This window comes from Pocillopora verrucosa, chromosome 8 (genome assembly GCF_036669915.1).
Source record: "Pocillopora verrucosa isolate sample1 chromosome 8, ASM3666991v2, whole genome shotgun sequence".
Taxonomy (NCBI): Eukaryota; Metazoa; Cnidaria; class Anthozoa; order Scleractinia; family Pocilloporidae; genus Pocillopora; species Pocillopora verrucosa.
In genome coordinates this window covers 5,436,837-5,464,485 of record NC_089319.1, presented here as the reverse complement: position 1 = coordinate 5,464,485, position 27,649 = coordinate 5,436,837, and the positions used below count along the sequence as shown (strand labels likewise).

At 37.7% G+C, this 27,649-nt stretch overlaps 5 protein-coding genes across 7 annotated transcripts in view; 1 reads left to right on the top strand and 4 right to left on the bottom strand.

The window, feature by feature from the left end:
- The window catches only part of LOC131796996 (cornifelin homolog), a 63,923-nt gene extending 45,575 nt beyond the window's left edge, over nucleotides 1-18,348 (bottom strand). Inside the window, exons 1-4 of one of the 2 annotated variants that reach the window (XM_066170932.1) lie at nucleotides 18,192-18,348; nucleotides 15,479-15,626; nucleotides 14,984-15,123; nucleotides 14,629-14,743 (exon numbers count right to left, since the gene is read on the bottom strand). In XM_066170932.1, the coding sequence (XP_066027029.1) occupies nucleotides 14,645-14,743; nucleotides 14,984-15,123; nucleotides 15,479-15,626; nucleotides 18,192-18,197 (393 nt within the window). In that variant the 5' untranslated portion in view covers nucleotides 18,198-18,348 and the 3' untranslated portion in view covers nucleotides 14,629-14,644. Of the gene's footprint in view, nucleotides 1-14,294; nucleotides 14,744-14,983; nucleotides 15,124-15,478; nucleotides 15,627-18,191 lie in introns of those variants that run through there. The other variant, XM_059114610.2, reaches the window with a different exon arrangement.
- On the bottom strand, nucleotides 489-5,272 carry LOC131797928 (ras-related protein Rab-24). Its single transcript, XM_059115596.2, has 8 exons — nucleotides 5,076-5,272; nucleotides 3,460-3,528; nucleotides 2,622-2,700; nucleotides 2,243-2,310; nucleotides 1,589-1,688; nucleotides 1,285-1,338; nucleotides 1,073-1,123; nucleotides 489-628 (listed from the first exon to the last, which is right to left on the bottom strand). Exons 1-8 carry the CDS (start codon nucleotides 5,190-5,192, stop codon nucleotides 549-551), a joined length of 618 nt encoding a protein of 205 aa, XP_058971579.1. The 5' UTR covers nucleotides 5,193-5,272; the 3' UTR covers nucleotides 489-548.
- On the top strand, nucleotides 4,198-10,148 carry LOC131797949 (armadillo repeat-containing protein 7-like). 2 transcript variants are annotated; one of them, XM_066170635.1, is made up of 7 exons: nucleotides 4,198-4,213; nucleotides 5,315-5,491; nucleotides 5,865-5,963; nucleotides 6,296-6,364; nucleotides 6,444-6,510; nucleotides 7,382-7,452; nucleotides 7,763-7,860. In XM_066170635.1, the coding sequence occupies exons 2-7, from the start codon at nucleotides 5,383-5,385 to the stop codon at nucleotides 7,858-7,860; spliced, it is 513 nt and encodes a 170-aa protein (XP_066026732.1). In that variant the 5' UTR covers nucleotides 4,198-4,213; nucleotides 5,315-5,382. The 2 variants fall into 2 exon arrangements, with proteins under 2 accessions (XP_066026732.1, XP_058971601.1); XM_059115618.2 differs by lacking the exon at nucleotides 4,198-4,213 and adding an exon at nucleotides 9,372-10,148 and having other exon boundaries at nucleotides 5,298-5,491; nucleotides 7,763-7,854.
- On the bottom strand, nucleotides 10,105-13,114 carry LOC131797938 (DNA-directed RNA polymerase III subunit RPC8). The gene is made up of 6 exons (XM_059115607.2): nucleotides 12,931-13,114; nucleotides 12,748-12,844; nucleotides 12,142-12,228; nucleotides 11,538-11,601; nucleotides 10,643-10,838; nucleotides 10,105-10,299 (listed from the first exon to the last, which is right to left on the bottom strand). The coding sequence occupies exons 1-6, from the start codon at nucleotides 13,039-13,041 to the stop codon at nucleotides 10,249-10,251; spliced, it is 606 nt and encodes a 201-aa protein (XP_058971590.1). The 5' UTR covers nucleotides 13,042-13,114; the 3' UTR covers nucleotides 10,105-10,248.
- A 4,347-nt stretch (nucleotides 18,349-22,695) lies between the features above and the next one.
- Nucleotides 22,696-27,623, bottom strand: LOC131796975 (cornifelin homolog). Its single transcript, XM_059114594.2, has 4 exons — nucleotides 27,467-27,623; nucleotides 24,452-24,778; nucleotides 24,032-24,171; nucleotides 22,696-23,660 (listed from the first exon to the last, which is right to left on the bottom strand). The coding sequence occupies exons 2-4, from the start codon at nucleotides 24,759-24,761 to the stop codon at nucleotides 23,562-23,564; spliced, it is 549 nt and encodes a 182-aa protein (XP_058970577.1). The 5' UTR covers nucleotides 24,762-24,778; nucleotides 27,467-27,623; the 3' UTR covers nucleotides 22,696-23,561.
- Nucleotides 27,624-27,649: the final 26 nt, after the last annotated feature.

Sequence of the window (27,649 nt, the reverse complement as noted above, 5' to 3'; positions counted from 1 at the left end):
ATATTTGAATAGAATTCTTAACATTTATCTACATATTTTGAAATTTTACTTTTTGTCGCAGATTTGTAGTTTTTATTTATGATACTACTCTTCAGCTATACCTAGGCTTCTTGACCTAGTTAATTGTCATCCCTATAAAAAAAACACTTGTTAGCACGTTGCCTAAAACTTTACACAAGGGTCGTCATTGTCACAAGAACTGTGGCTCTCTTGCTTAGTTATTTCTAGAATTTCTCAACCACCGTCCTAGATATTGAAAAGTATCAGAGATCTAAAATCCAATTAACCTATTTGTTCCTTCGTTAATTCATTTATGTACTTATTTTATTTGCCTCAAACTCATTTACAACTGCACCCCTACTGATTTTCGTAAGGATGTACACATCGGTTCTAAAGGTCCGTTTCAGAGAGCGAGGAACCAGTCAATCAGAATTTAATTCCTAGTGTGATTATTTTCTCCACTGTAAATACTTTTAGGACAAAGTTCCCCTTCGTCGTTTACTTCTTACGACAATTTTGTCTCCATAGTAACGACAGAACTGGCTCGATCATCTGCTACATCCACAAAATGGTCTAACGTTTTGTGTAGATTCATGTAAGCCAAACTTGAAGGGAGGTACTGTATTTTCTATAAAACAGAAAAGAAACCTCTCTCATCCAAAAGCTTTGCTATTGTCGCCTCCTCCACTTACCGAACTATCTGGGAGGGGACAACCATGGTGCTTATTGCAATCATTTGGAGAACTCAATTAACAACAGAGTTAAAACTTAGTCGAAAGAAAACAGACGAATGAGGAAAAGCGCGTAATAGATTATCTATATTGTAACTGAAATAGATTTCAACGAACAGTGATGTTGGTGCATGAACCGAATCGCTGCGAATCAATTCCATAATACGATGCAATTATGTCCCGTTAAGTTACCCTAATTTAGTTTCCTAAAGAAAGAGCCAAGTATTTTTTTTTTCTTCTTCCATCGAAAACTCCTGTCCACGGAAGGAGGGGCAAGAGTCCGGCAACGAGAGTTGTTGGTTAATGAAAGCCGTATGTTCGAAATGTTGGTAGTTTTGTACCTGTTGGTATTTCCTTCAGCAAGTCCTTGGATATTATGGAAAAGAGTTCGTCTGGTGAAATTGAAAAATTGAAAAAAAAAAAAGATCAAATAGTTTGATCATCAATCGATCGATCAATCAACGGAGTAGTCAATGTCAATCAATCAATCCATTAATGAATCAATCAGTTAATCAACCAATCAATATAAACTATTATTTCGATATGTACTTACGGACGTTTTCTCCCGTTTTACTTGATGTCTCAATTACTTTCCTTGCTTTGGTATCTAGGAAGAGTGGATTAGTGTCGGAGGTAATGAAAGCAAATCAGTGGAAATGTGATAAGTATAAGGAAAAACACAGAAGAAAATATCTGGACTACTGAATCCTTCTGGTCCACAATAGCTCAAATAAAGAATCTGGCCCATATGTACGTTTAAAAAAATGTCCGTCGTTGTTAACATAAGCCAAGAATTAACAAGTGATACAGAATGCATCAATCTAGATTACAAGGGAATTAAAAGCTCAAAAACTCACTTTGGGCGTAATCCTCTGCGCTGTCCCTGGTAACTTCTCTATTTCTGTTCCCGGAACTTACCAAGTCAAACTTTGTTCCACACAGATAAAGCTTACAATTCTACAACAATAGCAATGTCACTGTTGATCATACAGGTACTTAGTCTGCATGTTCCTTTGTCTTACCATCCATCAGTCCATATTAACACGTCAAAGAAGTGTAAAGTTACCAATTAAGAATGATTTTATTTTAAAATTCGTTTAAATTTGTTACCGAAGAAAATTAAAGACAGTAGAACAAAGTTCTTAATAGGAAGACCCTTTTTGTGCTGTATTGAATGTCCTTTATGTTCAAACTTTCTTGGTTTTCATTTATAACCATCACTTTCGATTTCGCGAGGGCACTTGGAGGATAATGTACTACTTACATATGAATAAAGGGGTAAGTTTCTAAAGAAACTGTGGTGCTGCGTCGGTGGGAGAGTATAGCAGGTAATTTAGTGTTAACAACTGGGTTGAAAACGTAAATTAGCCACCGTTTCGAGCGTTAGCCCTTCGTCAGAGCGATGACGAAGGACTAACGCTCGAAACGTCAGCTTTTTTAACCTTTACGGTGGCTAATTTACGTTTTCAACCCAGTTGTTAACACTAAATTACCTGCTACTACTTACATACCTCGTTATTTTGCCTAACTTCTGTCACGTAGAACTTGGCTTTTTCAAAGCTAGAGGAGTCGCATATATCTAGTACATACATAAACAGAAATAAACACGTGCAGGTATTAATTAACTGCGGCTGCTGGGCCTATAAAGAACTGGACAAATTTAGAGAGTCAGTTCAACTCAGCCTGGAAACAGTGGACAGGAAGACCCACCTCGTGGATTGTCCACTGCTTAATCATTATTGTTATTATTATTTATTTATTTATTATTATTATTATTTTATCATTGTTATTATCAACAGATTGATCAATGCTTAACAAAATCAGCAAATTGCAGCAGCCCCACACGATTTTTTACCGTAATAATCCCAAAGTTAACGAAAGCGTGTTTACCATAACAAATGATGGCTGCTTCAGCTCCACGATAATATAACGCAGTCATTGATTCAAAGCGTTCTGAACCTGCTGTGTCCTAAATGAAAACGAAAGAGTGAATGGAAAACACTAATGTTGTTTAACGATTCTTACCCAATTGGGAGGGAATTTAAGCCTTTTAGAAAATGAGAAAGTGGAAAGAACTCTCGGGTAAACCAAAACAGAAAAAGGAGAAAACATCACTAAAAACCAAAGCTATTAAATGAAAGTTCGCGTGAGTGTACAAAGGACACCGGTGCATCACCCAAAGCCACGAGACGACAAGGGCAAGCCACTCTCCACAAATATCTACATAGATCGGTTTGTGCTTTGCGTTGGATTTCTAGGCAGCGCCATACTTTGTTTGCTTGGCTTTAATCTTCGAGGCTTTTTACATCATAATTATTTTATACACAGTCAGTTTTTCTGTGCGTTTCCTAACCGACTGGTAGAATGAAAAACATCAAAGCGACTTAAGGCCAGTTCAAGGTCAGGTCAGTTGACGAACTAGGCACGTCTACTTGTAAAAGTTACACACTCATAATTTGTTACACGTGACTAAAACATTTTTAAATAATTAATTACTTAAAACACTTTAACAGAAGCCGTAGCCACTTAGCACTGGGGGGCATTGACAATTGACAGTCAGTTTTCTACAGTCCCTGGGCCTAAAATTAACTGCATTCACGTATGTGAGTTTTTCTTTTGGTCTGATCAAAATTCGCGAGACAGTCTGTTGCCAGACAATCTGCACTGGCTTATGAAAACTTTCATTGCTAGAAAATGGTAATTCATGCTAAGATAGGGATCGGCTCACCCATATTCCAAGAGTGACGTATTTTTTGCCCACAGTCATTTTCTTCGCCACATACGCCGCCCCTATGGTCTGCAGAGGGTAAAGAAAGTAAAAAACATAGGTCTGAAAAAGGAATATTTGCAGCAAACGAAATTTGACTCCTTTCCAAAGTAAGACGACTGAAAAGGAATGAATTACTAATTGCTGAGCCAATTCTAAATTTGGCAATCTTTATTTGGTCAAAGCGCAAGGTTTCATTTAGTCAAATGTTCAGATTCAGCCGACGAATGCAATTTTAAGTTAAATAAACTTAAACTGACAAATTTTTTTGGTCTGAGGTTCAGTAGGTGCTTGCTCTAGTCAAGCAATCGTCTCTAATGGTACGAACAATTTTAGAGTCATTTATCTACCAAATCGAAATCCACGGTATTTCTTCGAGTTCTTAAGCTCGTGCTTTTGAACTTTGCATTTCCATTTCCATGCGTATTTTTCTCATGATCATTCTTTATTTTCGGCCACAATTTCGGAGAAGAGTCCATGTGAGCGATACATCGATCCTTTTAAATAATTTTGATCGAAAGGACGCGTGGTTTCCTTATGTTAATTTAAAGTTTTTTTGAAAGAATCGAGAACAGCGTCAAAAGCAAATACGAAATAAATGCATAAATTAAAAGAAAAAAAGTACTGCATCGGACAAAGTTTCGGATAACGTTCGTCCATAAATGAAGCTTTTTGAAAGCAAACAGTGTCAAATAATGCTAAATCGTTAACAAAGGTATGTTCAGACAGGAATTTTTTTTTTTATCTCATAGTGATTTTAAGCGGCTTGGCTCATCGAAAAATGTTGTCAGCTTCTAGTAATTATATGTCAAGACTTAGACTGGAACGAGATGGTCTTGTCAAGATCAATCAAGATATCACCATCGCTCTCTCTTTCGCTTACAACCGTTTGTTTTCATAACTGCTTCCACTTTCTTGGCGAGGAGCATTTGGACTCTTCACGGAGTTTTACACATTGAAAAACAGAATAAATTGTAAATTTATCAAAATTGTAAATTGCAATCGGTGCCGATCGACTCCCTTCTTGAATTCCGCATCGCTTTTATTTACTAGACGCCATTATATAAAGGACATCTTTCATTTCCTAAAAATTTCCTTCGTCAATACTTTAATTAATCCGTCGTAGGGCTACGTTAGACGAGGCAGCTTTCACGCAAAGGAATTTCGAGTGACTTGTTTTTCCGAGAAGTGGGTTGTTCTTGTCAGCGCTATGGATAGTCGATGTTTGCATTGCACAAATCACTTCACCATCGGGGAAAATGGTATCAAATATAAATAGAATCTAAGTGATAAGTACAGGTGTATCACAGATAGCGATTTCGAAATATGTAGTTTAGAACCACGAGCCTTTAATTAGTTCGTTTCGTGTGCGATCGTCAAAATGTATCGTTTACGAGCGCAAGAGAACACTGACACTTGGATGAATTAGGAATCGCATTGAAAAGTGGCCGAATTCAAACAATGTCTTTTCTTCTTGCGCTGAAAGAGAAAGAAGCCTCAAAACTCTTAGCTACTCTCGATCCATTACATTATCGGGTGCTAAGCTGATTCTTGGAAGCAATTGAAACAATACTCACAGGTTCGTAAGATGAAAGCTCGTTAAATCTGTTCGTTGTAAACCTGTGTATCAGGGCGGTTTTCCCAACGCAATATTTTCCCACTATGATCACTTTCTTCTCTGCCTTAGAACCCATTTACAACGACGAGCATAGGATGACAACCTCGGTGATCAGCTTGTCATATTTGGGTAAATGTAAACAAACTCTGGTCACGAATTGAGTAGTCACGCAATTTTTTTCTTGGTGCTGGTGGAAAGGTTGCAAAGGGACTGGGGAGAAAGAAGTTGCAATGGCGGGCGAATGAACGTGAGTGAAAGCATCTGAAATGTTTACAAGTCAAGCCCGTATCGACAGCAAAACTGGCCCAGATAATCTCGGACGATTTGAATATCTACAGGCTTTGGTAACGGAATTTCAAGATACAGACAAACAAGGTAGAGCCTTTTCCTCCGACTTAGAACTGCAGATATGTACATAGCCATCACAAAGACCAAACTTTACAAACAAACGACACCTACAGACAATTTACCAGTCTCTTCAAAGCCAGATAAAACCTATTCTACTCTCACATCGCCGACCTCATCGACGTAGGCCTACAAGTTTACACAGAAACCTGATTAATTCGGAAAAAGACAAAGAAGCAACAACCAATAAAATGGTCAAGTTCATGGCCCACCAACTTCGTTTTTACCACCTCCACAACTAAAAGCTCCCAACTAAGCAGCACAATACATTCAGAAGTGAACACTGCACTCTGTTAGTCCCATGATCCGTTTTTACAACTGAATTGACTTGATTTTTATCTAGGTTCTAAGGAAGAAATCTTGGCCAACTTAGCCAATTTTGGGTATGATCCTATCAACTATGGTCACTTCAGAAAGCTTAATGTATTAGACCTTTTTATGGGTAAGAACAGCAATATAATAGGAAATTCATTTTCCTCAGAGTTGAACAATTCCACATGTCTGATAGTAAACCAAAAGTTTGGAATCAAATGGATATAGAGCTCTGATTGTCAAGTTTATTTATGCATGGAACTGTTTTGAGAACATTGTAGAGTTTTTTGAATAGTTGGTATTTACAAACATACAGTCATGCTTTATATAACATGTACCTTGTGCTCTCAGTAAGTGGAAGGAGATGTTGATTGAAATAAATACTATATATTTACTCAAAATTTCTCCTTGTGATGACAAAAAGTAGCCTTGTCACCAATAATTTTTGTCTGATATCTGCAGATATGCTTACAGAAGAAAATGAAAAGTTTGTTGAGTTTGGGATTGGAGGATTATGTAACTGCAGTTTGGGTAAGAAACTGGTGAAAGAAAAGTTTAAAAGTCATGCGTAATTTTCTTTGGCTGATGATGTAGATTTTATGTCTCTCAGATAAGGAAAACAAACAACACATCATTGAGAATGGTGGAATACCTTTAGTTATTAATTGTCTGTCCAGGTAACAACACATTTCATATTTATTTGATTGTTGGGTCATTAGTTCTGTTGGGTCCTGGTGTTAACCCTTTGACTCCTCTAGAGTGATAAGCAGCTGATTTCTCCCTACATTCTCTTCCCTGAATCACATTCAGGTCATGAGAATTAAGGAAATAATCATCAACTGAAGGAGCTCCTGGTTGTTAAACAAATTCTCCTTGTCAGCACCTTAGGACATATATAGAGAACAGTATGGAGAATATGCATACTGATTTTAGGGTGTTAAAGGTTAAAGGATGTACCCAAGAGAGTACTAAGGTAGCGTGATTCTCAGACAGTCCAAGTCACTCTTACAGAGAAAGAATGTGGCCACCAGCAACCTGGAATGTCTGAGTATCAGGGTATTTCCAAGGGCGCTTTTTACCCTATCTTTGGAATGTAGATAGGTAATTTTTTGTCAGTCTTGTAAAATAATAATGTATAGCCCCAAGTGTACTAAAAATCATTTTTTTACTATCCCCCCACCTCCTTTTTGGAAGGAAAAAAGACTACACCCCTGTTCTCTTGAACTTCAGTCGGCAATACACTCGATTTTAGACAATGATTGCCACGATCAATGAAAATCATCAGGTGTATATGGTGTGGCAATTTCAATTTTGGCTTATGGCCATGATCAGCAAATAAAATTACCAGGTGTGTTGCTGGCTTTAGCCTTAGGTGCATCGCCATTTTTTACCCTGATAATCTCAATGTTTTTTAATGAGAGTGGTAGTCTTGTGAAGGGCTGTGATGACAACGGATTGCTGTACGTTAGGAGGCAACATGCATTTCAATTGAAATACAGAAGTTGTGGTTTTTTACGCATTTTATGTTTACCTCTCAACTTCTTTTAGTTCCAACGAGGAGACCGTTTTGTCAGCCATAACAACTCTAATGTTCCTCACTACACCACAGACACAGGAAGGTCAGTTACTGTTTAAAATCTAGTTGGTGTCAACTGTTTGCCACCATTATTTATAGCAAGAGAATGCATTCTTGCTTTGTATGTCAGCCTAAGGTAAGAAGTTTTGCAGACAAAAACATGTGGAACAATCTATTTAACCAAACTCAGTTAATAAATATTTCAGGAGGAGTTATTAATTCTTACAAGGGCTCTGACTGGTAATAGGTTGCATTTACTTCAAAATAGGGCATTTATTTGTGGCCAGGCAAAAATCAGAGCAATTCTGAATGAATTAAATTATTGAATAAATTGTTATTGATATGTTTCACAGAAATCACATCAGAACCTGTTGTGGACTGCATGGAGAGATTTTCAACATCCTCAAATGCTAGACTAAGTAACCTGGCTAAGGTATTCCTACAGGTATGAGAATCAAAGACAGGTTTCTTAAAATGTTGCCTTATTAATCTTCCTTTTGACCTATAAGAATACAGAGATGTACAAATTATAATGCATGATTATGATAAATGATGATAATTTTAAAAAAATTATAAAATAATTCAAATAGTACACCTTTCTGATTGACCATAAAACCATTTTACATGAGCATATGTAAACACGGTTTTCGTTCCTCTTTCATTAGTTATTTTATAAAAGAAATATAAAATGGTTTCCATGTTTACATATCCTGATGTAAACACTTGAGAGGTTGGGAGAACACTCGATTAGCTGGAAACCACTCCGCTTCGTGTTGTGGTTTCCTACACTTATCTCGTGTTCTCCCAACCTCCTGCGTGTTTACATCAGGCTATGTAAACACGGAAACCATTTTACATTTCATCATTACAAAATCACGATGTTGTGTTGGACTGAGTGACAAGTACTTGGCATTGTTGTGGTGGATTGGACATGACAACTAAATAATAATTTCTGTGTAATGCATGATAAAGGTTTTTTTTTCCTCTTCTCTAAACAATGTTTTAACCCTTTACACCCAAACATCAGAAGTCATATTCTACAAATTGTTCTCTGTTCATTTCCAAATGTACTCACAGGGAGAATTTGTTTGAATATCAAACTACCTTTACAGTGGTGATTGTTTCCTGTATTCTTTTGACCTTAACATTTCATTCAGGGGTGATATTGTCATAGAAATTAGATGCTAGTCACTCTTTGATGTCAAAATGTTAAAAGGAAATCCAAATTGTTTTGCAATCCAAAATGAATATGCCAAGGAAAGCATCCAAAAATAGAGCATTTTCTCCCTTGTGCACATTTTATAAATTTTGTTTGTATGACTACCATCAAGGGTTACAGAAGGAATTAACCCTTTAACTCCCAGACCAAAGTTGTAATTCTCCTTACTGTCAACCATACAATTCTTATATTGTTAGTTCAGAGAATTTAGTATTAGATCAACTAATTATCCCCAGATTGATATTTTTCTTTATTCTCATCACTTATCTTGTTGCTATTGTATTGATATTGTAAGAAGAAATTCTGTCTTGGTCACTAGTGGGACTTAAAAGGGTTAACTGTATTCTTCCTCAAGTTCTCTAGTAGTAGTCCTTACAACCCTTGTCTTCTGTAAATAGGAAAATCCTATTTAGCTAAGCCATCACATCTGAACAATTTTTTAAACTATTTAACCCTTTCACTCCCAGAAGTGATCAACATAAAACTTCTCCCTACAATATCCATCACATTATTCAGCAAACAGTTAATGAGAATATTCAAACTCGTCAGGTAGAAGCTGCTGTCTTGATCTAGCACCCAGTTCTCATAACTAATTTACAAGGAAATGTGTAGCAGCTAGAAGGGAGAATTAACAATTAGATCTTGGGAGTTAAAGGGTTAAGCCATGCAGTCAATTAAAATATTAGTCTTTTTAAAACAATGTTGTTAGGTGCCAATAACTAAAAAAATATATTTTTTTTAAGGATTATTGTAAAAGGTCAAAACATGATGTTACGAACACAAATTGAAGCAGAGATGAAGAGCATCTGCTTGAAGCTGCTCTTTCTACATCAAGATGTTACAGGCCTGTCTACATCTACAAGACATTTCTTTTCATGGGAGAGGTTATGATCTCATACACACACTGTTGCTACTGTGCTGTAGCAACTGTTTAGTAGTACTCCACTATATCCTGGTTCTTTACAGATAATATTTAAGTAAAGGCAAGACTGTAAGTGGTTCCCACTTACAGAGTAACAGGAGATCATTTACAAGAGGAATGTCTTGGGAAGATTACTCCTGAAAAGGACCTTATTCCGTCATATTGAATGAAGCTTAAACAACCAGAAACCAGAAGGGTAGAAGTGTTCCAACTACAGTTCCAGGAATGCGGGGGTTTGCTTCAAATTCAAAACACAGATTTAAAAGTGCAACAATTGGCTGCAAATTTGTAACTCCCAGAGGTGATTAAATAAAACTTCACACAATTTTACTAGTACAATTATTTATTCACAGGTGATCAGAGTAAACAGAATTTTTTGCAGTAGGGTGCTATTTTGATATTACTTCAAATCTTTTTACTCATTTACAGGTAATCTGCAGCAATTTGTAGTGAGAATTGCTCCTTAGATTTTATGAGGTTACATGTATGAGACAATGACTTAATGTGAACTTTTTTCTGGTTGCACTGTTGTGGCAAATCACTTAGAGCTGTGCTTTAAAATGTTGTGAAAATTTTATTAAAATCCTGCATTGGTTTACATCTTTGCTGGCTTTCTGAATTTTACTTGATCACAAACAAGTCATCATTGTTTGTAAAATAAATAAAATTTTACAGTTTATTGTAGCAATATTTTTCTGTCAACTTGACCACCATGTCTTCAGGCCTAGCCCAGGCTCACTTATGGATCCCTATGAAAAAGGAAATCCCACATCAAGATTAATATATCTCAATGTAAGTCAGAATGAATGGCTGTAGAATTTTATCTCAAAATGATGTACTCTTAAGTTTTACAAATAACATGTCCCTTGCTCCTATCATTCCTATCATTAGCCATTGATAAATAATGGTTACTTTTAAAAAAGTGAAAGAAAGGATGACCTTCTTAGCCTCTGAATTATTTTAATAATTAGAAAGTGCATGGCTCTCCTGGACATGACTTTTCCCCTGCAGATTGCCATCAAAATCCCTCATGCCTGATTATACTGAGTGCCTGTAAAGCAGCTGAAAATTCTTAGGGATAGGGCAACTTACTGTGATTGTATATGGAGATCTCTTGTTTTCTATCTCTTCTTTTTTTTCACCTGACATTTCAGGCCCTGCAGGACTTAAATCAGTGAACATTTCATCAACCACCCTAAATCTGATCTCTTCATTGATGTCCATGAACAAGTCATGTCCCCCGTCATCAGTTGTATATTCCCACACCCACAGCTGTTCATCCTCATCACTGAGATGGTTGCTTGTTAGGGAACCTAGCGTTTAATACTTATAAATAACAAAAAGAAGCTTCTCTGGATAACTGCGCAACATTTTATGTCCAAAAACAAATGGTATTTAAGAATACCAAAAATTCCAAGGAGTAATGATCATATCTCTTCCTTATAAGTATATTATCCAGTAGAGATGCAAAGAGAATAAATCAGGGTGTTATGAAAATGAATTCAAAACTAAATTCTTTGAACTAAATGACAACTTAAGTTGAAGGAAATTTAACCCTTTACACTGTAACATCAGTATGCATATTCTCCATACTGTTCTCTGAATATTTCCTAAGATGCTGACATGGAGAATTTGTCTGGCAATCAAGAGCTTCTTTAGTTGGTGATCAGCTCCTTTATTCTCCTAACCCTAATGTTTGATTCAGGGTGATATGGTAAGGAGAAATTAGATTCCAATCACTCTTGGGGTTAAAGGGTTAAGGCCACTAGAGGGGAGAGTTGTGAATAAAATTTTGAGAGTTTGAAAAGGGTTGATGCTATCCTTGGTTGTGAATGCTGCCTTATTGTTTTTTGTATATATTTTGTAATTGTTATCCAAGTGAAGTGGTGCCTTTTCTAAGCATTTAGAAAAAGACCGGAAAGAGAATCCATTACTTGCAGGGCAAAGTAATTAGTACTAAGTTTTAACAATTACAACCAAAGGATACAACTTTGAGGGCTGCTGAAGGTACTCATATGGGATGGTAATATCGTCAAAGAATTCCATTGACACTGTTAATATTAAAAAGAAACAAGACAATTTTAAATTTCAAACTTTTCTTTTCAAAATTGTGTTTGAGAACCAGGAAAAGGATCATGTCTTTACATGAATCAAAAGGCCCATTCCTCTAAAGTATATCCAATCTTGTTTTTACTGGGATGAAAAGAATGAGAGTAAAACTGCCCTCCCCCTTCCCTGAAAATGGAGGGAGTCCTTCACAGGTCTCCTCCTCCTTCTTATATATCATCAGTTTCCACTGGGAGGGGTAGGGGTCACTGATAGTTTGGCAATACCCATTTGTTCTTCAGCAAAGAGGGAGGCACCACACTTAAGAGACTTGCCCAAAGACTCGTTAAAATGACAGGGCCAAGGCTGGAAACTTGATCTTTCAATTAGGTGAACTGCTCTAAGTCTATGCTAACTATTAGCTATTACTGTATCAATACTGAGAATCTGGTTTATGAAATTTTCCTTGGAAAAACTCTATTCACAGGGTTACAGCTGCAGCCATCTCTCACAAACTGTGTACAATAATAACGACAATTCGTCACCTTGAACTCCTTCATGGTTACAACTTCGGATCCTTCCTGTGAGCACTTCATCAATGAATGGACGGAACACGACAAAACGAAATTTAACTGAGAAGGAAGACCAAGAATAATCAAGAATAGTAATATTCACAATGCCATGCTTAAAACTCATTTAAGAATTTCAGCTTGCTCGTCATAAATTTTATGTCAATATAAATAATAAACTAAAACAGCAAAATATGAATGAATAGCCATAGTGGTTTCTTTCTTAAACGGACAAAGAGACCCACGTTGCCATAGCTTATTATTTAGTTTCTTCGACATGAACCAGTAAGAAGTAACCGCTAAGTTTGGGATGGTTTGCTAGCCTATGTTAGGTAACTCACCCGAATCTTGCCTACTTTCACAGACATTCTTGTGGTATCAATATTACTCCTGAGTGGAAAGATGCACCGTGACTGAAGGTGTTTTGCCAAGATCGGAAAAAAAATCACCAAGCCAAGGGCTTGAAACCGGACCGTTCATACGAGAGTCCATGGCACTAAATGCATACTATTTTTGATGTGTGTCAGTAAAACCTTCTCTAATTGTTTACCGAGCTAGAGTAGTATGTATTTAAAAACTGACCTGGAGTATGTGACGATCCATCGCCAGGAAAGAGATAGGAGTCACCAATATATGTAATGTCATGTAGTACAATGCACAAACCAACATTATGGACTACCTACAACCAACAAACTTGCAATCAGTTGATAGCTGGCCATTCGCTGTTACCTTTCATGCTCGTTTTGATTTTTTACATCCACTCACCTTGTTTGCAAGCTTTTTGTTCAACTTAGTAGCGATAGCCTCACGTAGATCGACTCCAAAATGCCACGGTTTTACCCTCACAGTATCTTTCATTTCGGCGAGGACAAACATTTTGTTGAATCGAACACGTTTAGCACCAGGCAACTGCAGTATGTATGTATGTATTGTTCCACCGGAGTAAAACTGGAATCTAATGGAAAACGAGGATTTTAAGGTAAAGTGGACTGCGGGAAAGGACGAAAACAGGATCAAATTGGGTATGCCACACTGTGGTCCTAATTATGGATCCATTTCAGTTGTGAATCTGTTTATGTATGCTTTTTCCAAATTTTCAGGGAAAGATGTTCTGTGAGATGCCAACCTCCGGAAACTTGAGGTCGGTATGTAGAATATCCCTCCTATCAACGAGACGGAATCACGTGTAGTTACCCTGGGACAGTAGCCCATGTAATGGGCTCCTGCCTGAGATGAATAAAATAATGAGAAAGATACTTGCATCTTTAGTGGTGAAATAAATCTACTTTATTTCCTCTATTTTTGAGACAAAAAAAAGTTCAGATTAATTTTTTTTCTGAGTGCTTTATTAAATTGTTCACGAAATCGGCTCAAAATATTTTTTATTGTATTCGGAAAAGGGTATATATGCGGAAGTATCGATATGCGAACAGAGGATGAAAACTGAGAACTATCTTATGATATTTTTCGGAAACGTAGACTACGAGTTGTCTATACATTTCGGCGAAGTCCGTCGCACGGGGAGCTCTTAAAGTGAGGCGCTCGCTCTCATAGCTCCCTGTAGCGCGCTAACATCAGTTTTTTTTCTTTTTCGCTGATTTTTTTCCAACTCGCACGACGGACTTTATTCGCCGAAGATGAGGGACCTCTCGTGGTCTATTGGGAACGAGGGGTTCGCAGCTGTTCTTTGGGGTTTGACGCAATGCTCTCCAGAGGGAGCCCACTACCTAAGTAATGGGCTCCAATAAGCTGTTGAATTTTAAGGTAGCACTTACACCATCAGAAATGTATTTCAGAGAAAGAACTGAGAAAGAACAGAGAAAAAAATGTATCTCAGGAGAAAGAACTACTACATGACACCTTGGGAGTGAAACATCCCGCGTATTCTTTCTTGGAAAGAAAAGAAAATAGGTGAGAAAAAGGAGACACAAACATGCTGGCCTGACATCCTAGCTTCATCGAGGCCGCACGCTAGAAGCAGAGTTATAATTCTCTTCTATCGTCTTGTTTTTAGATCGCATCCTGCTCACATAGTTGCCCCTATCGATGTTGTAGTAATTCGTTCGGTCTCTAAGCTTGGAATTGTCTGAGCGGTTTTAATTGGATATCAAAGCTCTACGCAACTCAAATCGGTGTCACCCGGTGCTTTATTTTTACAAACGGTTTACAAAATTATTGTAACATAAAGTTCTTGTCAGATGTGTCTTTTCCTTATGCTGTCATAGCTTCTGTCTTCTATTGCCTGGTAAACTAAAGTTAAGCTTTATTTCGTTCGATTATCACATTTTAACGAGAGTTTCAACAGTTCTATTTTATCAAAGATTAAATGCAGTTCCTACAACGTTCTTCCTAAATTCTTTAGAAAGTACTTCATCTTAACCATGCAAAATTAGCTTTTCAGGCTTAAAAAAAGTTAGCAAGACTCTTTCTACAACACTCTTATAATCAACGTACATCTTCACGGAATTTGGTGACAAAATCACTGCCTCAATCCGATGTGGTTCAGCTCACGTGACAGCTGACACAGCACGCATGTTGGTAAGCATTGAACCACGCAGTAATCATTGCACAGGGAGCCCTGAAAATAAAAGTTTCAAGTCTTTTGAATCAAGTCAAGTCTAGTTCAAACCCTTGAGAGTTATTAAAGAATTTTTGATGTAAGAATGTTCTCCCGCAATTGCTGCTGAAAGCATTTCTTGATAAACACCCTCTAGGCGAGGGTAAGAGGTATGGAAGAGTGTGTGATCCCAGATTACCTTTTGTATACTATAACATTCAGAATCTGCGTAAATCTAGAACGAACACAGACGAAATTTACCTGAATGTTCTGCTGTGCCCTGAGTTTGATCCTCAGCCCCAACAAAGCTCCAGGACAACAGGTCGCAAAGCAACAACCTTCACCCATTCTCTGGGACACATCACAGAGTAAAATACATGGACAAAACAATCCCATACATACTACAAGAAAACAAATCGGGAACATACTGTTTATCGTACGAGCAGTAAAAGCCTTTTTACGATATTCCAAAAATGACCTATAACAATTTATAAAAACGGCAAACACAATTATATGTGTTTTATATAGATTTGAGATTCTACGCTTGCACAGCGAGCACCACGATGACTACGATAGACTAGAGCGTATTCATCTCCGTGAACCCAAGAGAAGAAAGGGATCTGGGAACGAGAGTGAAATAGTCGCCAAAAGCATAGGGGCAAGAAAAGTCGATGACACTGGCTGAGCTTTTCTCTTCTTTTCTTTAATTTTGCGATCCCTTTCGTTTGCGAGACACCTTAAAATTGTTTAACTCACAAGAGTAGCAGTCCTCGCAGCATCCGCACAGATCAGAGCTCCAGTCTCGCATTCCCTGCTGAAACAAGATGGGTGCTGGCTGATTCACAACTACAGTTGTATTGCTGGTCTGGAAATTGGTTGGTTGAGCCATAACTGGGTAACCTTGCTGCATGACAGTTAAAAGATATATAAAAAAAATGTTACCTCCATTTATCCCGGGTTTGGAGCAACGAATATAATGCGAGCTCGGTTCACATTTTTGTGGCCAAACTTCAAGGCTTTTTTTTAACACAATTAAATTGATTATTCTAGAAACAAAGTTATGACTCAAACCATATGCTCTAAGTCCCGATTAAAACCGTTTTGGCGTTGTTAATTTACGCGAAATTCAGCTGCCTTACGAAGTGATTTCACACTTGTTGCAGCTTGATAAAAATCTATATGGACTGCTTCCCTTTCAAGTCTTTATCTTCCTATTCCATACTTTTACTAGGACTGAAACATTTCTCTTAAAATCGCCACTTCCTTTTTAAGGCTATTTCCTAACCTCGAAATCAAAAATTTAAATTCTCAAAGGGGATCACATTTTAGGTTTTCACTTATTTGTCGCATGCTCAGCCACTTTCGTTCAGGTGACTAATTCCCCTAAGGGTTTTATCTTATAACACTCTGTGCACCATCCAATCGCTGATTGGTTGGTGCAGAATTCTTTTCAGAGTCAGCGGTAGAAAATGAAAAAATATCTTCTTTGTATTGTCCAACGAGGCATACAGGTTTGAAAATGTTTTTTGTTTGTTTGCGAATTCAACATTCAAAGCCTTAAAGAGGTTAATCAGGACCAGTTTACTAGCGAAAACAATTTGAAGAAACCGTGACGAAAAAGTGACATAACTTTGAAAAGTATTGAGGATATTAGGGACAAGTACCTAGCGGAATACAGTCTACACAGAAAGACTGATTAGATTGTTTATGATATATAACATCCTTCAAATCCCAAAAATCTAGAATATGAACCAAAAAATTCACAGTCGATTCCTTATAAATGGAATCTTGGAAGGATATTGAAAATGGTTGAGTTATCGGGAAGTCGATTTCCTCATGAAATAAGGAACAATACTGTGTAGGAAGTATTTTTGTTCACACAGTGAAAATTGCAACTTCCGTTTAATCTTAGTCTTGGGAAGTCGATTGAGGCATAAAAGCATCAGAGCACTCCATGGTCCACAACATGCTGAAGTTAAATGAAAATTTGAACTTGATGAGCGCGGACACGTTAAGTGTAATGCTAAAAGGTCAATAAAAGGGTGCTTCAAAATATTTCATTATTTTTACCACGGCACTTTTTAAGTATCCCAAAATTAGTTTGTTGATGCGCGGCGCGCATCGACAAACCAGTTCGAGTAATCGTTGGTCATATCATGCAAAAAATGAACTGAAGCGAAGCAGAAAATGGTTCGTGTTGGCGAGGCCCACTTAATCAATTCTAGTGTCTAGGTCACAAACGAGCGAACATCGAAAATATCGACAAGGCAATATTTTCCGTTTTTGACAGCAAACGTAAATCTGCAATGGAAATTGTTTCCCCGTTCGAAATTTTAAATACAGAGTAGCACCTGTCACGTTTTTTTTTTATTATGGATAATAATACTAGTTTCGTTGTTTATTGAAAAACGATGGGATTTCGAAATATATCCAGCGTTTTAAAGAAATCTAGAGTAACTGTGTGTCTGCTTGTTGTCAGATTTTATACACGTGGGGGTGCCTCAGCAACCTGGGAATGCAAATTACGATTTTTACCGCGGATGCAATTTTCAGTCTCTATTCTGAAGTTCAGATTTCACGTAGAATCCTTTAAATTTGGATATCTATTTATTTCTCGAATCTCTACAAGCCAAAGCTCGTTCCTATGTCTGGTGAGGTCACTGAATGTGCATCTTAAGAGGTATTGAGTTTCGTTTCGATTTCTGGGTGAATCATCTCTGAATTCGAATGGCGTGGACACGAAATGGAAGCATTTTTGGGCACAAACTCCTTAAATTTTTCACGAAATATAGTTATAATGCTAGAATGTTAGAGGTTGGCGGAAATCGGTCTGCATCGTGCGAGGAATAGCACTCTAAAAGCAGAGGTGTCCAAAGTACTTAAGTGCAAGAAATGCGTTCGGAATTTTCCGCTTAAGATCCACTGTACCATCAAACCAAATCGCTGCATGCTCAAAATTAAAGCTATTTATTCTTTAACTGACTTCTCTCCTGCTTGGAGTTTACTCAAGCTCTTCATAGTAGATTCCGAAATGTAATTGCTTTTGCACCTTCAGGAAGAGAATATTCTAGTGCGCTTTGCAATGAAAGTCTTAGAAATTGATCGCGAGGGCACGAATGAACACGGCAGAATGATTATGTGAAGCGACAGGGAAATTTCTCTAAGAAAAGAAAAATGAAATTTATATTGAAATGATATTCTGAAAGTGAACAAAATCTCGATTGCGCTAAGTCAAATTCTTCGTGAAGCTAACGCTCTGCAGATTTCTTCATTTCGTAGGCGTTTAAGAGTTGAATTAAACATCACAAAGTCCGTATATATTTCAGTGCAAGCATCATCTGAGTGTAACTAGACTGTTCCTGAATCGAATAACTTATCCAAGGGAGTTGATTTTGGTATTTGTTTTTGAGACATCGAGCTATGAAAAAAACCCCCAAACAAGTCGAACGTCGGAAAGAGAGTAACTTACCTCCATCTCTGTAACTCAATGTTGTTTCTTCCCTAAATCCACAATACTCTGACCCGAGAAAAATACGCCCGTGCCTGATTGTTTGTCACGTGATCTCAAAATGAAGAGGAATGGGTCAAACACAATGCTCTGATTCCGAGAAAAATGCACTGATAGATGTCTGTCACGCGATCTCAAAAAGAAGAGTAATAAGTCAAACAGGGAGTCTGGTGCCGTTCACTGACATTTAATTTGTTGTTTGGGACAAAATATATTTTGCGTAGAAATTTTCAAAGCTTGTTATGATTCAATCGACAGGGAATTTTCCTTTACAACAATTTCTTTTTTAAAAGTTATTTTTGTTCATGCGCATGCGTAACGTCTTACCAATGGAATGCTACTCACAGGATATCAAGACATTTCTCCCTTTCCGGCTTTTTACCATGAAAAATAATCTTTTGCCGGAGGAGGGGGGAGGGGTATTTTATGGTTTGAGGGAGAACGGAGGGGGGGGGATGAGTATGAAGGGGAAACCATAGAAAAATTGGGATCGAATGCCCATAACTGCCAATAAGGGGGGGAGGGGGGGTGGGTCAAAAAAAATAACACAGAGCGTTATGGTGGGATCAGGTAATTATTATCGTGACACAACCAAAAATCCTCCACCCCCCTCCCCCCCTCCCGTGATAAATACTGGTAGGTCAGCGAACTCTCCTAGTCGCGAAAGTTTTGTGTTTGTGAACATCAACCAATCAAGAGAATATCAGTTGATATTTTCTTGATCCAATGTCCAGATCCTTCTTTCTCCACGTGATCTTTAGAACTCTTCCTTTTTTTTTTTTGATTCACCGTGTTTTCTCAAAATTAAACTTGTAATATCCCTTTCATTTCAATTTCTATTGTGACACTGATGACCGAGAGAGAAGGAGGGTCTCAATGGTATTAACCAATAGCCGTAATGACTCAAACCATATGCTCTAAGTCCCGATTAAAACCGTTTTGGCGTTGTTAATTTACGCGAAATTCAGCTGCCTTACGAAGTGATTTCACACTTGTTGCAGCTTGATAAAAATCTATATAGACTGCTTCCCTTTCAAGTCTTTATCTTCCTATTCCATACTTTTACTAGGACTGAAACATTTCTCTTAAAATCGCCACTTCCTTTTTAAGGCTATTTCCTAACCTCGAAATCAAAAATTTAAGTTCTCAAAGGGGATCACATTTTAGGTTTTCACTTATTTGTCGCATGCTCAGCCACTTTCGTTCAGGTGACTAATTCCCCTAAGGGTTTTATCTTATAACACTCTGTGCACCATCCAATCGCTGATTGGCTGGTGCAGAATTCTTTTCAGAGTCAGCGGTAGAAAATGAAAAAATGTCTTCTTTGTATTGTCCAACGAGGCATACAGGTTTGAAAATATTTTTTGTTTGTTTGCGAATTCAACATTTCAAAGCCTTAAAGAGGTTGATCAGGACCAGTTTACTAGCGAAAACAATTTGAAGAAACCGTGACGAAAAAGTGACATAACTTTGAAAAGTATTGAGGATATTAGGGACAAGTACCTAGCGGAATACAGTCTACACAGAAAGACTGATTAGATTGTTTATGATATATAACATCCTTCAAATCCCAAAAATCTAGAATATGAACTGAAAAATTCACAGTCGATTCCTTATAAATGGGATCTTGGAAGGTGATTGAAAATGGTTGAGTTATCGGGAAGTCGATTTCCTCATGAAATAAGGAACAATACTGTGTAGGAAGTATTTTTGTTCACACGGTGAAAATTGCAACTTCCGTTTAATCTTAGTCTTGGGAAGTCGATTGAGGCATAAAAGCATCAGAGCACTCCATGGTCCACAACATGCTGAAGTTAAATGAAAATTTGAACTTGATGAGTGCGGACACGTTAAGTGTAATGCTAAAAGGTCAATAAAAGGGTGCTTCAAAATATTTCATTATTTTTACCACAGCACTTTTTAAGTATCCCAAAATTAGTTTGTTGATGCGCGGCGCGCATCGACAAACCAGTTCGAGTAATCGTTGGTCATATCATGCAGAAAATGAATTGAAGCGAAGCAGAAAATGGTTCGTGTTGGCGAGGCCCACTTAATCAATTCTAGTGTCTAGGTCACAAACGAGCGAACATCGAAAATATCGACAAGGCAATATTTTCCGTTTTTGACAGCAAACGTAAATCTGCAATGGAAATTGTTTCCCCGTTCGAAATTTTAAATACAGAGTAGCACCTGTCACGTTTTTTTTTTATTATGGATAATAATACTAGTTTCGTTGTTTATTGAAAAACGATGGGATTTGAAATATATCCAGTGTTTTAAAGAAATCTAGAGTAACTGTGTGTCTGCTTGTTGTCAGATTTTATACACGTGGGGGTGCCTCAGCAACCTGGGAATGCAAATTACGATTTTCATCGCGGATGCAGTTTTCAGTCTCTATTCTGAAGTTCAGATTTCACGTAGACTCCTTTAAATTTGGATATCTATTTATTTCTCGAATCTCTACAAGCCAAAGCTCATTCCTATGTCTGGTGAGGTCACTGAATGTGCATCTTAAGAGGTATTGAGTTTCGTTTCGATTTCTGGGTGAATCATCTCTGAATTCGCATGGCGTGACACGAAATGGAAGCATTTTTGGGCACAAACTCCTTAAATTTTTCACGAAATATAGTTATAATGCTAGAATGTTAGAGGTTGGCGGAAATCGGTCTGCATCGTGCGAGGAATAGCACTCTAAAAGCAGAGGTGTCCAAAGTACTTAAGTGCAAGAAACGCGTTCGGAATTTTCCGCTTAAGATCCACTGTACCATCAAACCAAATCGCTGCATGCTCAAAATTAAAGCTATTTATTCTTTAACTGACTTCTCCCCTGCTTGGAGTTTACTCAAGCTCTTCATAGTAGATTCCGAAATGTAATTGCTTTTGCACCTTCAGGAAGAGAATATTCTAGTGCGCTTTGCAATGAAAGTCTTAGAAATTGATCGCGAGGGCACGAATGACCGAATGGCAGAATGATTATGTGAAACGACAAGGAAATTTCTCTAAGAAAAGAAAAATGAAATTTATATTGAAATGATATTCTGAAAGTGAACAAAATCTCGATTGCGCTAAGTCAAATTCTTCGTGAAGCTAACGCTCTGCAGATTTCTTCATTTCGTAGGCGTTTAAGAGTTGAATTAAACATCACAAAGTCCGTATACATTTCAGTGCAAGCATCATCTGAGTGTAACTAGACTGTTCCTGATCGAATAACTTATCCAAGGGAGTTGATTTTGGTATTTGTTTTTGAGACATCGAGCTATGAAAAAAACCCCCAAACAAGTCGAACGTCGGAAAGAGAGTAACTTACCTCCATCTCTGTAACTCAATGTTGTTTCTTCCCTAAATCCACAATACTCTGACCCGAGAAAAATACGCCCGTGCCTGATTGTTTGTCACGTGATCTCAAAAGGAAGAGGAATGGGTCAAACACAATGCTCTGATTCCGAGAAAAATGCACTGATAGATGTCTGTCACGCGATCTCAAAAAGAAGAGTAATAAGTCAAACAGGGAGTCTGGTGCCGTTCACTGACATTTAATTTGTTGTTTGGGACAAAATATATTTTGAGTAGAAATTTTCAAAGCTTGTTATGATTCAATCGACAGGGAATTTTCCTTTACAACAATTTCTTTTTTAAAAGTTATTTTTGTTCATGCGCATGCGTAACGTCTTACCAATGGAATGCTACTCACAGGATATCAAGACATTTCTCCCTTTCCGGCTTATTACCATGAAAAATAATCTTTTGCCGGAGGAGCGGGGGGTATTTTATGGTTTGAGAGAGAACGGAGGGGGGGATGAGTATGAAGGGGAAACCATAGAAAAATTGGGATCGAATGCCCATAACTACCAATAAGGGGGGGGGAGGGGGGGGTGGGTCATAAAAATATCACAGAGCTTTATGGTGGGATCAGGTAATTATTATCGTGACACAACCAAAATCCTCCACCCCCCTCCCCCCCTCCCCTCCCGTGATAAATACTGGTAGGTTAGCGGACTCTTCTAGTCGCGAAAGTTTTGTGTTTGTGTACATCAACCAATCAAGATAATATCAGTTGATATTTTCTTGATCCAATGTCCAGATCCTTATTTCTCCACGTGATCTTTAGAACTCTTCCATTTTTTTTTTTTTTGATTCATCGTGTTTTCTCAAAATTAAACTTGTGATGTTCCTTTCATTTCAATTTCTATTGTGACACTGATGACCGAGAGAGAAGGAGGGTCTCAATGTTATTAACCAATAGCCGTAAAACGGCCAAAAATTTAGCCGTTTAGCGTAAAACTGACAAATTTTAATCGTTAGTCGTAAAAAGAGTTATTCGCAAAAATGTTTCTGGTGATCACAACGGAAAGATATGAATTGTTAACCGTAAATTGGCGAAAATTCTAACTTTTAGCAGCAAAAGCCATCAGGACCCTCGGGAAGAGCACTTATTCGCCATAATGATCACGCCGCAAGTCAAAGATGTGCTAGAAAAAGGATTTATTTGTCATCAAAATCTGTTAGAACTAGTGCAGTTTTCTCAGTCACTAATAGCCTGTTCCAATCTCTAAGTCAGTAAAGACAAACAGGAGGGCGGATGAGGGAAAGTAAGACCCTGGTTAGACGGTCTGTTATTGGTCGCTCGCTTTTTCATTCGTTTTTGCTGACCAAGAAGTTGGCGCAGTCTGTCCTGTACCTTTTCTTCGCGTAGAAGTTGTGATCATCAGCTCGAACCTTATGCCAGGATTCGAGCGTCATATCGTGCGCATGCGCGGATTCTAATTGTTGTAGTCAGTTGAAATTATTCCCTCAAAACGTCTATTTTCATCAAAAATATAGCTAGGCCATTTCACGAGTGGTTTATTCGAGTTACATACCTGCCTATTATTACGTAAAGAATCATGTAAAAGCAGTTTTTCTCCTATCAGACATCACAACTGGGTTTTGGACTATCGTTTTGTAAACTGCCCTCTATTTTCAGACTAAACAATTCAACCATCTCTACATAAATCTCATGTTCATATAAATGAAGGTATTCGATAAACTGGTGATAAAATACTACAAGTGTCTGCTCTCTTGTTCTTCTGTTCACCTCACACCACTAAGAATGCTACGCAGCCAAAAATCTATCGTTTGACGATTTTCTAAACGATATCTTCCTCGTTTTAACAAGGTTTTGGTTAAGAGATGTAGCAGTTTTTTCTATTTGCATCAACAAGTTTATCATACAACCTACAAACCTAATCTATCCCTACTGCGCTTCAGAATATGAAGAAAGAATTTGGTGCTAATAGTTTTATACTAAAATGTTATTATTTAAGCCATCGACAAGTGAAATACGTCACAGAATCACTGATTCACTCCCAGGTGGTTCAGCTCACGTGACAGCTGACACAGGGCGCATACTCCACAGCACTGTACCACACAGAAGTCATTGCACAAGGAGCCCTGGAAGGAAAGAAGCAACAAATTGATTCCTTGTATGCTGGTACACAAGGAGTTCTGGAGAAGAGAGAGTTGACAATAACAGTAACATAAACACATGAATTACTATCTCCACTGCTGAAGTATGTCATAAGTTTAAAAATACAATTGTTGGTTTTTAGTGACGGATTTATGTAGCTCAAAGGTATCGTTTCCGCGTGAAAACTTTCAGTGTTCGCGTGGCTTCGATTTTTTTTCTTCCTATCGCCGATTTCTTCTCATTCGCCCCACGGACTGAGATGGGAAATAGGGACTAGGCATGGTCATGTCATTACAGCGTGGTGTTACAGTATGGCGTTACAGCGTGGCGTTATTCTAAATATTAATAAACAAACCTGAATGTTCTGCTGTGCCCTGAGTTTGATCCTCAGTCCCAACAGAGCTCCAGGACAGCAAGTCGCAAAGCAACAACCTTCACCCATTCTCTGGGACACATCACAGAGTAAAATACATGGACAAAACCAGCCCATACAAACTGCATGGAAGAAAATCAGGTAAAAATATTTCAGAAAGATGTCCTTCCCTAGTCCAAAATTTCAATTGAGTGCACGCAATTACTAAATACGTTTTGCGATTTCCCAGCATCTTCTCGCAAGTAGGATGCAAAACGACGTAAAATATATAATCGTTCAGACCAAATCGAACGTGAATTTTCCAAAGCATCGCGCCAAGATCGCGAAGATACCCGGCTATCTTAATTCTGTTGATGTATTCACTGGGACCTGCGCAAACACAGTAGTTAAGTAGTTACTTACGAGAGTAGCAGTCTTCAAAACATCCGCACAGACCAGTGCTCCAGTCCCGCATCCCTTGTTGAAGAACCATTGTCGGTTGCGTGACCACAACAGTTGTGTTAGTGCTTTGCATGGGGGCCGGCTGGGCCATGACTGGTTGAGGGTACCCTGGTTGGGCGGGAGGGTACCCTGGTTGGGCGGGAGGGTACCCTTGTTGGGCCGGAGGGTATCCTTGTTGCGGTGGGGGCTGTTGCATACCGTAAGAAGGGGGGGCTGCAGCCCCCTGTCCCTCGCTCATGTAGTTATATCCAACGCCAGGTTTCTCAGACATGTCCCAAGATTGACTCACTTGTCAAATGGTTAGAAAAATGTTTAAAAAAATTAATACAGTTCACATCCTTATCATTATGATGACGTTTAAAGTATACGTTACTAGGATTGTCTGTAAAACTGAACAATTTAACCCGTAAGAGTGACGAGAAGACAGGAAATGATTCCTGACTTAGAATACTTTTGATTGTTAAACAAATTCTCCTTGTCAGTACTATAGGAAATGTAAAGAGATCAATATGGAAAATGTGCATAGTGATGTCAGAGTGTTAAGGGTCGAAGGAAAATTTTCATTAGCCGTGGATAAATGAGCCGGCAAAACAAAGCAAAATCACACGGAGTATCAACTGTTTGTTGTCAGAATCACGTTGAAGCTCCTATCAACCGTTTGTACTCTAATTCCTACTAGATAAATTAATTTTCCTAATAGAGAGCGAGGCTCATATTTTGCTTAAAACATCGTTTCGCAAGTTGATGGAAAGTAAGACATTGAAATTCACAAGTTTGTAAATTGAACACTGGATATCGTAGAGTTTGAACGTTTGGAAAATTCTGGCCTTTTCTATCAAATCTGGCTGGCAAAACGATAATGAATACCTCTACACGGATGATAAACATGTATTAAAATTCGGTTAATGCAAGTACAACACTCTTTCATCTAGAGAATTATCTTATGGTTTTGAGATGTTTTAAAATATCTCTTTCCATTCCGTATGGAAAGAAATTTCCCGCAATTCTGAAAACGTTATGGAGAAAAATAAAGTGAATATTGTAAAAATTTCGTGAAAAATAAAAGTGAATATTGTTAAAAGTTCAAAATATTTTTCTTTGTTTTGCATTGTTGTATTGTGTTTCTGTTTTGTTAATTTATTTTGCTTCTATGTTTTTCTTTTTGATTCTTTCAAGTTATTCACATTTTTAGAAGTCAAAAAATTTTAAGCGATTGAATGTTTTGATAAAGTAGCCAACATTTTCATCGAGAATTTTCAATTGGAGTTAATATGACGGTCAGTATTATCGAGGAAAATCGAAAAATTAGCATAAAGTAATCTTTCAACATTCTTGTTTGCAGTAGGGCTTCTTAGAAGAAAATAGTGCGGATTTAAATCAAATAATTTACTCGTAAGATAAGGTGCGCTATTTTTTAATAAAACTATTCCATCAATTTCTTTAACTTTCACAACAACACGACGCATTTCGCGAGTCTTATAGCCACTAGACCGAAGCATCCAATGTCTTCAATTCTTGTAATTTTATAGAAATGTATTCCTGAAAACTAAATTTTATGGATGATTTGCATTTTGGCTGGAATTGATCTCTTTGGCTTATTTAATCGTCGTAAATATTTCACAATAAAAACTTCGACAACTGGCTACAAAGAAAGTTGCGACAAGGTCAATGAGCGAGTCAGTGACAACAATCCTTGAAAAAACATTACGATTCCACTTATTAGTTTGCAGACGTCGAAAACCTTGCATATAATTAGAAAAATAAAGGATACTCTAACGCCATATTTTCGAACCCCGTATACATCGCACCAGTGCGGGAAAGAAACGTTAAATCATTTTTGAAATTACTGATCGAAACCAATAACATTGGGACACCGCATTAAAATGCATATTCTAGTGACATCCATGATTAATCGTGTTTATTAATAGAAATGCTTGTCCGAAGACAACTTTTTACGACAACAAGCACAAACTCAAACCTATACTTAAATATTTTACATGGTCCATCGGCGGAAAGAACGTGTTCTTGGCCAATTCTAGTTTTAAGAGGATCACAAACGAGCGAACATCGAAAATATCGACAGGTATTGTTTTCCGTTCGGTGACAGAAACATCAATCTACACTGACATTTTTCCGCGTTCGAAGTTCTGAATTCAGGGTGTTACCTGTCGCGCTTACTTAGACTGCGGATATCAATGCTAGTTTCGTTATTCAGTGGAAAAACGATGAGATTTTTACCTGTATCCAGCGTTTTTAATAGTGTGTGTGCCTACTGGCGGTCAGATTAGATAAGCGCGTTTATTCAGCGAAACACCTTGCGCTTCTGCAAAGCTGGGATTGTCATCTACAGTTTCGCTGCAGATGTACCTCGTTTGGTCCATTTTTCTTTGAGTTATAGGGGTTTCGAGTTTTAGGGGTTTTGAACAAAAAGACTAGAAACACTTGATTAAAGAGGTTTTATGCCTATACATATTTTATCGTAAGATTTCTAAGAACGAGGATTTTTAATAACCACTCCAATAAAAATCGGTATCGCATAAAGTGAAAATTACCATGGTCATTACTGCGAAGATCGCTTTCTTACTCAAAGTGAAATCTATCGATGAATATCTCGTTACAACATAAAACGTCACGTGGAAAGAAATACCTCCACGTACATCAGAGGCCATCATGGTGTCCTATTCAAAATTGAAAACGCGACCCTCTTTTGAAAAATTTATATCACGTTTTATTGGATCGTAAATGCATAAAAATAAATAAAGAGTACACTATGAGCTGTCTGTCCCGATCAATGCGGTAGCTCCCTTAAAAAGGTCTTTTGTTTCGCCTAGTAAGTGCTGAAGTGCAAGGAATTTCATTCGACACCCTATGAAAGTAAGCATGGATTTTAACCGTTCCTTGCTGGCGACACAAGTACAAATTCATTGTACTTTGCCAAATAAAAAACTAACAGATAAATGTAAAAGACAAGATTACCTCTTAGCTGAAGAGAATCCGTAGAAAAAACAACAAATACAGTAGTGCGACGCGAAACAACACCTTTACCAAGCTTGGAAGATCACGCAAACTGTGATTACCGTGAGAACCTCGGCAGGAGTGTCCAAAAACATTACTCAAGATGGCGGTAGAGGTCACTCGTTGAATGCAGATTGTCTTTAT